Source organism: Oryzias melastigma, linkage group LG16 (assembly GCF_002922805.2).
Source record: "Oryzias melastigma strain HK-1 linkage group LG16, ASM292280v2, whole genome shotgun sequence".
Lineage (NCBI taxonomy): Eukaryota > Metazoa > Chordata > Actinopteri > Beloniformes > Adrianichthyidae > Oryzias > Oryzias melastigma.
This window is the reverse complement of record NC_050527.1, coordinates 7,111,499-7,122,932: the sequence shown is the minus strand read 5'-3', so window position 1 is coordinate 7,122,932 and position 11,434 is coordinate 7,111,499. Positions and strand designations below refer to the sequence as shown.

The following is an 11,434-nucleotide window of genomic DNA, read 5'->3' as shown; positions in this document are numbered from 1 at the left end:
CACTCTTAACTGAAGCATAATAAAACTTTGATACAGAATTATTAACTTTGGTATTTTTCACAAACATCCAGATAACACAAAATCCTATTTTAAGTTGAAATAGTCTTTGCATTTTTTTTTTTAAATCAAACACTAAGAACAACTAAAACAAAAAACCTATAGGCTTAAATATTTCCTAAACCTTAATATTGACATCCAAACAGATGATAAAACATCCACGAGACTATTTTTATTGATGAGTCATGTGGGAATAAATTATTTCAGCACAAACATATCATTTTTTTTTACAATGATGTAAGCCGGGCGAGCAGTGGTTGAGGGTTTTTCTTCTCGACAGCCTGTGCTTCAGGCCCCCTGTGACGGCGGCCATCTGCCCTGCTGATGTGCTCATGAGTGAAACGGCGGCGGGGGTGGAGGAAACTGCTGTTGGACATGACCCTTAGTTCCTGCAGGACTTTCCTTTTATGGATAAAACAGGAAGAATTACAAAAATGGAATAATCATGGGAAATCATGGTAAAATGTTCAGACTAATGAGATATATGTATATATAATTATAATCCAAGTAAAGTTCTCAGGATTTGAGAATCTCATCTCTCCAGCTCTCTCGATCTCGCCTCTGTCGCTTTCGGGCAATTTCTGGGAAGTAAGCACTGTTGTAAGGCCGCTCCCTGTCATCCATTTCTCGCGCTGCGTCTTTCCTTTTCCCACTCCTCTGCTCCAGCAGAGCCTGGGCTCTCCTCCGTTCTTCAGCTTCTCTTTGTAAGCGTTCAGCACGCAATCTTTCCATAGAGCTGAAATGACAAAAAAGAAGTGTTTTTGTTATGTAATCAACATCATTAGAAAAAAAAAGTTTTTCCTGCTACCTTTCCCCGCTGCTCCTCTTTTCTTCCTTGTTTCTTTTCTCCTTTTTCTTGCTCTTGTGGGGCTTCCTTTCATTTCCCCCCAAAGCTTTCTTCATTTCTCTCAGAGGATCCAAACTTTCCTTCAGCCTGCGGTCCTTCTTCTCCTTTACCTCTTCGATTACGCCCTTCTTGTTGTCAGATTCTTGTTCTTCTTTTTCTGCGCTGCTTAGCATGTACCATGGAGTCACCTCAGTGCCTGGCTGGGGTCCTAAAGAAACCAGCAGGCCGATGGCTCGCTCCTGCTTCTCCTGGACAAACAAGAGTACCAATGATCAATATTTTTAAAATGCATCGCCTTTTCATGCAATTTCTCTTTTGTTTCCTTTTCTTCTGCACTAAAAGAAGACTGAACGTTGTTGTACAGAAGTAGAATCAAGAGTAGTTTTAGAGGGCCTATACTAGGGGTCTGCAACCTTTCAAACTAAAAGAGCCATTTAGGTCAGTTTCTTATTGATCAAAATCAAGTAGGAGCCGTGAAATCGTATTTCAATTTTATGAAAATGTTCTTACTTTTAACATGAAATATATTTATTTTTTGCATAAATAAAAACAAGAATTTACTAAAGAAAAATAAATCTGTGTTTTACTTTTATGACATATGACTTCCTTTCAAAATAAAAGACTTCCGGTTCCACATAAGATCATCCAACCCCAACAACATTATTGACCTAGTAGACCTTATTTCTTATGTCTACTAGGGTGAGTTGTCCTCTTTTTCCCTACTTGCTATTCCTGTTATCCTGGCATTGCTTCATGGTTCAAAAGAAACAGTTTAATAAAAGAATATGCACATGTATTTTATTTGCAAGTCCTTTCTGTAAAGTCAATAAACATTGTTGTGCAGCATAAAATATGTTTTTAAACAGAAAAAGAGAAATCAGAGAAAAATGTTGCTAAAGTTTTGAAAGTATTTAAAATCTGTTCAAAAACAGTAGATTAATAGTAAAGCACAGTAGAGTTGGTGTAATGTCAGCAGTGGTGTTCCACAAGCACCTTAGCCATAAATATTAACAAACTTTTAGAAGTTAGGGCCACACGTGAGCTTGGCAAAATAACTCATATTTCATAAAAAAAAATAATTCCTTAGTGTGCCAGAGGTAAGATATTATATCTGTGGCAACAGGTTACTCTGAGAAGCTTAAAATAGTATGATATAGGCTCTTTAAACAAAAAATGCAAAAAACAGAAAGAAAACAAAATTTCTGACAGTACAGTCAGCTCATTTCACAGAGATACCCTATCCCCAGTTTTGGCTGTGCTGGACCAGACAATGAAATTCCTGGAATGTGTACATTTCTCCTCTGGTCCAACAAATGGAAAAAAATACAAAAATGCATTTATTTAATTATTGAAACAATGACGGGAACTGTGTTTACTCAAGAAAAATCTATAAACAACAGAACCAGTAGCACAATCACCTTTTCTTCCTTCTTTTCTTTGAGATACTCCTCATTGCCCTTCTTCTCTGAAGACTCCTCCAGAGGAAAAAGGTTGAGATGCTCCACATGTCCTCCGCTTTGACTGCCATCCTCTTCTGTCCTTTCCTCTGATGGGAGACCCGCCCGGGCCTTTCTCCTCAGATATTCTGTCCGGGCCTGCAGAAACAAACATTATTACTTGCTGTGTAGTTTGAATCTATTTCAGATTCACATCATACAATCCATACATAAACATCAGCTCAGTATCAGAGATGCAACGATACACTTTTTTCTAACTTCAATTTCTGGGTCACGGTTTTGTTTAGATCAGACTTATTATTTGTATATTACTGAACAAACCATAAAAAAAAAGAATAATTCAGAAAAATCATTTTTTTTATTTTCCAATAAGAAAGTAACAATGAAGAAAAAAACATTTTGGTTGGCAAACAAAGCCTGGTGTAATATGAAAAGACTATATTTAAAAATCCCTCTTAAATTTAGCATAACACATATTTAAAACCTTCAACAAAAACAAAATGGAGAGCATTTTTTTCTCCACAATTTGGTTCAATGAACTTACTGTTCAGTTTTAAACCCAGAATTGCAGTATGACAACATTAAAAACAGATTTTTATTTCTGGGTACACCTTTAAAACATTCAAATCTATAACAAAAATATGAGTTTTGTTCCTATACAGATAATTACATTAATCTTTGAGGATTTTGGAAAATTGTATATGCATTATTTAGCTAAATATGTTGTTACCTTATAGTTTACTAAATAATAAAAGTAACTGGTCACTGTGGGAAGGATTGCTGAAAGTTAAATTAATCAGGTCAGGTTTCCATAACACTTGGAGAAGTAGGTGTGCAGCTTTGCCTTCAACTAACTCAGTTCCACAGAGGTTTCAAACTCATTTTTAGCTCAGAACTAGCCTTACGACCTTAAACTGTCACGTGACCTGCCTGCACTTAACACAGCAGATGTAAACACACAAACCGGATAGTACAGTCTAGCATACCTCTTGCTCCGCACGCTCCGCGCGGCGTTTAGCCTCGCGCTCCTCTTCTGCAGCCTGGGCTTCGTCCCTTCGCACGCGCGCGATGTTGTCTTTATTGCGGACATGCCAGCTTTTCTTGGGAAGGATATTCATTGTTAGCAGTAAGCTAACTCCAAATTTATAAGAAATAAAATTTAAAAAATCCCAAACAGACACGAAACTTTGAACTAAAATATGGAACGCCAATCAGCGCAACATTCAATTGACCGGTCACCAAGCAGTAGTTTAAATGAAAAATATGCGTAATTGGATCATTTTAAAACGTTAGTACAAAATTGTTGTTGTCCACATTAAATTAATGACGGCAAACATGCCTTCTTAAATAAGATAAAACTATTGTCCTCAATATGCTAAGATCTCACAACAAACAAACTAATCTAATCGACTTTTTGGAGAGAACATGCATCTACTTCAGGTTTGCTGTGGTCCACCGGAAGCAGTAAACCCGAACAGGAAGTACACAAAAAGACGAGCTTTCCCAGGTAATTACAAAGAATAAACGCTAGATGGTGCTAGAGTGCCCACTTTTTTATTCAAAACAAATGTTTTTCACAAGCGAGAAAGGTTACACTTTAAAAAGCAATTAAAACAAACACAACAGCAAATGATGAACTTCTCATCATGAAAACACAAATAAATCACAACATAGAAGAATAAAAAATATTTGAGTATATACATAGTCAAAAATGATAAACATCCAGTTCTTTTTCATTCCTAATATCTTCACAAAAACAGAATAAAAGCTACAGTTTCTTGTATTTTTCCTTAAACAGTAGAATTTAACATGCACTACATTTTTCAAAATCTATATTTGAAAACATTCAGAAACACATAAGCTCAAATGATCACTTTTTAAAGTCCTTTAAACATTTTTTTAATTGACAATATTTTTACATTTTATTTTGAAATATCTGGTTTCACTCTTTATAATATGAAACAGTATTTTTTCATTCAAACATGCTTAGAAACTTGCTTTATCATGTTGTCTCGTGTTTCTCTATTGCAGGACTAAATAATGTCCAGTTTTTTACTGGTGGATTCGGGTGTTGGCATCTACTGACTGAGCTCCCCAATCTGCTTGACTAAGAACTGCTTATCCCGGCTCTCCTGTAAGCCAAAAAGACCAGATCCTGTATTAGTTACAGTGAAACATGAAATACTGGAAAACGGTCTGTTTAAACTCATGACCAATGCTTAACTAAGTATTTCAGATATCAGAACTTACCCCTTTGAGCTGCTGTCTTAGCAGTCTTACACTTTTCCCATAGATAGAGAACAAAGCTATGACGTAGAACATCACCAAGCTAGCAGGGAGAAACAAGATAGGTTTAAAGAAAAATGTAGTTAATATGCCTGCACCATGCAATCTGGATTGTAAATTAAAGTTACCTTGATAATGAAAACAGGGGAATTGTGAACGCCTGTGAGCCGAGGAAGAAAAGAAACTCTTGTGTGACTAAAGGGAGGCTGTATAAAGACTTTGGTACAACTGACCACATGTTGTCAGAGAAACGGAAAGGCCCACATCCCAGAGAAGGTCGGATCCTGCATGGACAGACAATGAACGCCACTCAGAAATATTTTCACAAATTTTTAGAAAAAGCCATAGGTTTTTTTTTTTTTTGTATTGCAACAAATGTGCCAAATCTTAACTTTCTGACCAGCAGAAAAAATAGATATATAGCATTACCTGTGATAATGCAAGTGTGAATGCTGTAAACTTAATGTGGCCACTGAAGCTGCCAGAGCGGATAGCTGAAACTGATAGCTGAAAATGTTCAAGCTGATAGCTGAAAATGCTGAAACTGAAAGCTTGCCAATTTATTAGCTAAAGGCCAAATTTGTCTAAAGAACTTTAAAAAAAAGTCTAACTTTGCTAAAACAGCTAGTCTGCTAAAATATTAGCTGAACTCCAAATTTGCCAAAAGAACGTAAAAAAAAGTCAATTTTTTTACAAACAGCTTTCTAAAAGCTAAATCAGGAAATAAATATTTCCTACACTCTAAATTTGTCTAAATATTTTTAAAAAAGTTTAATTATGACAAAACAGCTAGCAAAATCAGTGGTTAAAATATTAGGTAAACTCCAAATTAGTGTAAAAAAGTTGGAAAAATGTCTAAATCAGCCCAAAACAGCATATTGCTAAATTAAAAGCAAAATTCCAAATTACCTTAAAAAAACCCAGAAGTTGCTGAACATTTTAAAGTTTGAATGGTATCTAGCTGAAGTTCACAAGTTTTAAAGTTCACAGCTTTTTGAAAGATTTGAGCAAATTCTCATTAATTGGCTATGGGACATACTGTATTTTGCTCAATATTTTTTTTAAAAGCTATAAATTTTATAAATACCAAAAGTGTAAGCAGTAATGTTCTGAACGAGCTGAACCTTGTGGTACCAAGATTGATGAAATTGCTAAAATTGCGACTGAGTTTTTATGTGCAGATAAACGTACGGAAAGGAGGAGGAGAATCATTATAGTGTGAACGCTGTAAAGCCTTCACACTATAATCTATGTTACCAACAAACATCAGCACTCACACAGCAATACTGTAAATCAAGACAACTGAGGCCAGCATCCAGCCTAAGAGCAGGACCACCAGGAAAAAGAAGGCTGAGGTGGTGGAGCGAAACGTCTTCTGGGGCGGCCGACAGTTGGAGAACAGTGTTATCTGTAAAGGAAAGTGGCAACAGAGATAAGAAGATTAGCCAAAAGGAACAACTGTGATGCGACATGCTATCTATTAAAGCGGAATTTCACCTTTTTGCAGTAAAAGAGGATGACAAACTTTACAGTGTTGATGAGGGGCAGCAGAGGGCAAAACAGAGCTCCCGTCCAGACCACCGTCTGGCTGTAGACCAGTCCCAGAACACTGGAGGAAACAACAAACTCCTGCCGGCCCACCAGCTGAGATATTTTACTGGACCAATTGTCGACCACCATCCTAAGATCCACGATAGAGAACATGCAGTTAAAAAATGCATAAACAGTACGTGGTAGTATCTTGTTTCTAAACACAGTACCTGCGTGGAAATTCAACCAGGACGAGCAAAGCAATGTTTATGAGGAGGTCAAACAGTGTCAGCTTGTACATCTCCTGCCCCACTCGAGTTTCCCAACACTTAATCAGCAGGAGACAAACAAGCAAAAACCAGAAAACATTAAAGACTGAAGTCAGAAGTCGTTACCGTAAGACATCATTTGTAAATTGCTCAATATTTCAGAGTATACTGGCTAACGAAAAAAATCACTTTGTTTTAATTGGTTTTTGAACTGGTTTCTTGAAGATTTTTAGGTGTATTACTGATCAAAAGCATCAATTCAGCTGCACAGAAAGAGTATATTACCGGATAACTTTCATAGTTGTATCCACACAACATGCATTTCAGGTCATTTATCTTCCCCTTGCAGGTGATCTGATCCCACAAGGTGAAAAGAAGGACACCCAGACTCACAAAACGCAGAACCACTGCTCTGGAGAGGGAGAAGAGTTTGGTAATTACAATTAACTCAGACATCCTTACCTAAATGGCATTGGTACAAAACATAACAAACACATCTAAACTAGGCTGTCAATTCTTGCATTTCTTTCAAATCAAAACTAAGTTTTATTAGTTATTACATATTGATTGTAAATTATCTTTGTGATTCATAGAAAGTCTTTTGATTTAATGTTTGGACAAATCTCCCCTAATTTAACGTTCTTTTTCTAGCTTCTTCAAACAAAACAAAATGGTACAAACCTCAAAAGTGCTACTATAACAGTGATGCTGGGGGAATAACGCTCTACTTTAGCGATTTGGTCACACAAAAGAGGCACCAAGAAGTTTCCAGCACTGATGACCACTGACGGCAGGTACTCATAGAATAAAGCTTGGATCCCTGCACTTTGATTCTGCTGGGCCTAGATTGAAGGCAAAAAGTCATTCAGTAGTGAATCTCATCCAACTGAGTAGCTTTGCTTCATTTACCTGGCTGTATCTGGTGGCGTAAAAGATCCCAAAGAAGGCGGCTATGTTCAGGCCGAGCACCAACAGAAACATCAGAAGGCGGAGAGAGTGTAAGCCGAACTTCTGCAGCAAGGTCAGAGAAGCGGCGTGTTTCTTTAAGCGCTCTTCCTCCAGATCCACCTAACCAAGAAAGATGAAGGATGATGTGAAGACATGTTATATCATTTTATTTGGTAATGACATACATGAACTATTGTATAGAAATGTGTGATAAAATTTATAATACATGTACTAATCCTCTTTACATATTTCAAAAAAACAATAAGAACAGGAAGTAACATATTATTTATAAAATTAAAATTATTATAATTTTTGGATCTTGTTAACTTTAATATTTTAAAATGTATAGGGTAAAGATGAAATGCCTTCCACCTAATGTAATGAAAAAATAAATTAAAAGAAAGAGTCATTTTAATTTGAAAGGGCTTGAAATATTTATCAAACGAAAACCCAGAATACTTCTACTGTGTGTCAGTATATGGAGTAAATAAATGGAATAAACTGAACACAGAAAGGAAAAAAACACGACTATATCACATTTTCAAAAATAATTCATCACAACAAATCTATCGTATGAAAATAAAAAATAGTCATACCTGAGATATTGTATTCATTCTGCTCTCCTGATTGATATTATTAATTTTAAATTTTTGTAATTTCTTTCTACAATATTCTCGCCTTGTATCTTACATCTGCAGTATGTTTTGTGTATTCATATCGGCAAAATGTTTTTCTTTTTATCAATTCATTTACTAATTAAAAGAGATAGACAATATAAGTTGTTCCTCTTTCCTTTTATTAAAAAAAATTAAAAAAAAAGACATCCCTAAAACACTTCTATATGAAAAGAAACGATCATGTAACATTGTTTTTAATGTAGGGAATCTGTCTGAATCTCTTCCACTTCACTGTTACGTAAAGCGTCTTCTGACCTGTAATCGATAGAGGAGGTTTTTCTGCTTCAACTTGGTCGCCGTGTCTCCCAGGCAACCGTAGTCCCATCCAGTGAACACAATCATGCTGTAGTTCACCGCGGTACTGCCTCCCGTTGCCACGGCAACTCGAGCTGCAGATCCCATGCTGTGTGTGTGAGCAGCCAGTCAGAAAAGGTGGTCTAAGTCTGAACTCCAGCATTAAATATTTAAGGGAAACATGTTTACTTAAAAAAAAAAAAAAAAATGGGTTTTTCGTCGTGGGACTGACCGTGTAACAATGCAAATCAGACAAAAGGCAAAGTAGAAGATGGCGGTAAAAAGGTACGCCAAGGGGATTTTATAAGAGAAGTTCCTGTCCTCCACCATGGTGTTGTTGTAGTAACCGTAAAACATGAAGGAATACTCCATAAACCCCTGAAAGTAACAGAGAGGACGATTGTCAACAGAAAATTAGAAAACTGTCCTTAAAAAATGATAAACTCATTATATTCTGAAAATTACGAAAGATAAATCAGACAACCTTACACTCTGATTTATAAATTTAGGCTCTTTTATTCATACAATGAAATCCTATTATCCTGACGACATAAAGTGAAACAAATATTATTGGATTTTAGATTTTCTGCTACTCTGGTTTAACACTAAACGCAACACTTGTGTCTGGATCTGGGTCATCACAGAAAGGAAAGAAGGGTTCATTTCAAGGTTCCTCACCGTTCCTGAAAGCAGATTAAGGAAATAATCGTAGAACACCACCAGACCTGGAGGATTGGGTTCATAGACTGTGCAGATTTCTTCACCTGGAAAACATGGCAACCGTCAATGATTCTACTCATCGTTCCTGCAAGTGAAAAATCCCATCAAGCTCAGAAATCTGTACATTTTCACCCTTAAAAATTCAAAGGAGTGATGCTTAGAACATCTCATCGATGTGTGAGAAGGATTCTTGTTTTTAATGATGACCACACAGGAAAATTGTTTGATGTGTCTTTAGATTAGGCCGCTCTGCAACATTCACTTCAAAAGTCTTTTCTCTCAGGATCAGCTTAAAGCAAATGAAAAACAAGATTGAAAATTTGAAAAATTTGTTGAAAAAAAGGCAATGTAAATTTGAAAAGAAAGAAAAAATTGAAAATAGTTTTAAAATCGAAAAAAAATATTTTTGAATTATTGAAAATTTGAAAAAATAAAATTGAACATTTGAAAAATTAAAGAAATATTGAAGATTTGGAGAAAAAAATGTAAATTCGAAACTTGAATAAAAAAAGCTAAAACTGTTACCAACTAAAAACATAATGTTTAGCTGTACTTTCAACTTTCCTTTTTTTTGGTTTCAATATTATTTTTTCAAATATTGATTTTTATTTTTTCAACATTTCTATAATTCCTTGAAGTTTTCAATATGTATTTTTGTATTTCCTGATTTGACCCCATATACTTAACCTTTTAACCCCTGAGGCGTCATCGGTGACACTTAAACACTAAATCTTTAACTTTAACAAAGAACATGAATACTGGAGCTCCAGTGCTAAAAGGTCAAACCTTATGAAAAGTCTCAAAATCTTACTTCGAAGGGGTCAGGGGTCAAATATCCCCCTATTAGTTCATATGGGATGAGTCATAAGCCCCCTCCTTACCTGTGCTGTTGCTGTTCATGAAGCTGACCCCCACCTGTCTGAAAACGAGGCTGGGGATGATGACAAACCCGGCCATCAGCAGGAACGACACAAAGTTTAGGATGACCAAAAACCGCAGGAACAGGAAGTAGGACTGGACGCCTCCTCCAAAGTTTCCTGTGGGGAGAAATCGATTTAAAATCGACACGTTAAAACTTCACATTCCTGCATTTAAACGACAGGCACCTCCAATCTTTTGCAACGTCTTCCCCCAGAGAGCCAAAAAGAAGAGAATCTCTCTGGCTTTGTTCTGGAGCTTTTGCAGCTTTTTGAGCTTATCTTGTTTCCACATCTCCGCCTTGGAGAGAACGGGAACCTGGATGCCCCGACTCTTCCTGAAATGGGAGACCGAGATTTCTGATCAGATTTTAGTTGTTTCTAAAGTTTGAACTTCACCTGCAGACATTTAGCGAGGGTTCGTTTGGCATTTTATGATTTATGAACAAGATTTGAACAAAACAGAAAGTTTAAGAAAAACAACCAAAAAAAAAGTTGGTATGACACAAAAGACACACGTTTAAGAACTCATAAATATAAAAATTGATTTTAATAAATGCTATTTTAAGTGGAACTTCAATTTAAGGATAGAAAATCCCAGAATGACAGCATCTTCACTTTAAAATATGGGATTTTCTCCACCATATATATTTGTTTTATCAAAACCTAATATTAGTTTTCTTACAGTTTGGCTTTTTTGATCGCCATGTGTCGTGGGAGGCTCCTGAGTTCTCTCGGCTGGCCTTGGTTGTCGTCTTCACTGTCCCCTCCATCGCTCAAACTTGGGTTGTAATGAGGAATATTGTGAATGGACCTTCCAGATGAAAGCCGACGCAGTCTAAGGGAGTGATGGTCACCAGGATATGCATCTCCTGTCAACGGTAAGACATTCCAGAGATCTGATTTCCAGATTTTTACATCACTTCATGATTTTGTCTTTTTAAAATTGATGAAACCGAATAAAAGCAAACAAGGTTACCTGGAAAATAGTCGTATTCTTGATATGAATCTTGTCTGTTCAGAAAACTGGTCATTTTTTACAATTATTTTGAAGTTCCTCTAATTAAATCAGAAGTTCAGGAAACAAATGAAGCTGCTCTTCACAAGGAAGCGCTGCGAATACAAACACTTCCCTGTGTTTCCTCTGGTGGACTTTAGCCTTTTCTTAAATGGACACACAGGAACTTCCTTGTGTGTTTTAACCCTTTATTTCCCAGAAGTATCTGTGGTTTTCACTGTTTTAACCTTTTATATGCCAGCTCATCCACATCAAAATAAAAAAGGAAAACAATGTGTTTTTTTAATTTCACTAAGAGTAAATAGAAAAAAAAATCAAATTTTTTCTTGAAGATCTCATCTCATAACAAACAAAACGAAAAAAATTAGAGGATGCTAAAAAAAATACACATTTGATACATTTACAATATTGAAA

At 36.1% G+C, this 11,434-nt stretch overlaps 2 protein-coding genes across 2 annotated transcripts; both read right to left on the bottom strand.

Moving 5' to 3' along the window:
- Nucleotides 1-207: 207 nt before the first annotated feature.
- leng1 (leukocyte receptor cluster (LRC) member 1) lies at nt 208-3,843 on the bottom strand. Its single transcript, XM_024266895.2, has 4 exons — nt 3,348-3,843; nt 2,323-2,499; nt 866-1,152; nt 208-793 (listed from the first exon to the last, which is right to left on the bottom strand). The coding sequence occupies exons 1-4, from the start codon at nt 3,477-3,479 to the stop codon at nt 574-576; spliced, it is 816 nt and encodes a 271-aa protein (XP_024122663.1). The 5' UTR covers nt 3,480-3,843; the 3' UTR covers nt 208-573.
- A 388-nt stretch (nt 3,844-4,231) lies between these two features.
- Nucleotides 4,232-11,396, bottom strand: tmc4 (transmembrane channel-like 4). Its single transcript, XM_024267926.2, has 16 exons — nt 10,982-11,396; nt 10,688-10,874; nt 10,192-10,340; nt 9,967-10,122; nt 9,044-9,129; nt 8,598-8,743; nt 8,327-8,474; nt 7,356-7,514; nt 7,128-7,288; nt 6,732-6,858; nt 6,408-6,505; nt 6,145-6,328; nt 5,925-6,055; nt 4,776-4,931; nt 4,612-4,690; nt 4,232-4,493 (listed from the first exon to the last, which is right to left on the bottom strand). The coding sequence occupies exons 1-16, from the start codon at nt 11,034-11,036 to the stop codon at nt 4,440-4,442; spliced, it is 2,076 nt and encodes a 691-aa protein (XP_024123694.1). The 5' UTR covers nt 11,037-11,396; the 3' UTR covers nt 4,232-4,439.
- Nucleotides 11,397-11,434: the final 38 nt, after the last annotated feature.

What these genes read in the sequence shown, in the direction of transcription:
- leng1 (XM_024266895.2), bottom strand. Translation starts at nt 3,479, where the DNA reads ATGAATATCCTTCCCAAGAAAAGCTGGCATGTCCGCAATAAAGACAAC. An exon ending in CGGAGCGTGCGGAGCAAGAG is followed by an intron (nt 2,500 to 3,347) that starts GTATGCTAGACT and finishes TTGTTTCTGCAG; the next exon opens with GCCCGGACAGAATATCTGAG. An exon ending in AAGAGGAGCAGCGGGGAAAG is followed by an intron (nt 794 to 865) that starts GTAGCAGGAAAA and finishes TTGTCATTTCAG; the next exon opens with CTCTATGGAAAGATTGCGTG.
- tmc4 (XM_024267926.2), bottom strand. Translation starts at nt 11,036, where the DNA reads ATGACCAGTTTTCTGAACAGACAAGATTCATATCAAGAATACGACTAT. An exon ending in CTGATTTGCATTGTTACACG is followed by an intron (nt 8,475 to 8,597) that starts GTCAGTCCCACG and finishes TCACACACACAG; the next exon opens with CATGGGATCTGCAGCTCGAG. An exon ending in ACGCCACCAGATACAGCCAG is followed by an intron (nt 7,289 to 7,355) that starts GTAAATGAAGCA and finishes CCTTCAATCTAG; the next exon opens with GCCCAGCAGAATCAAAGTGC.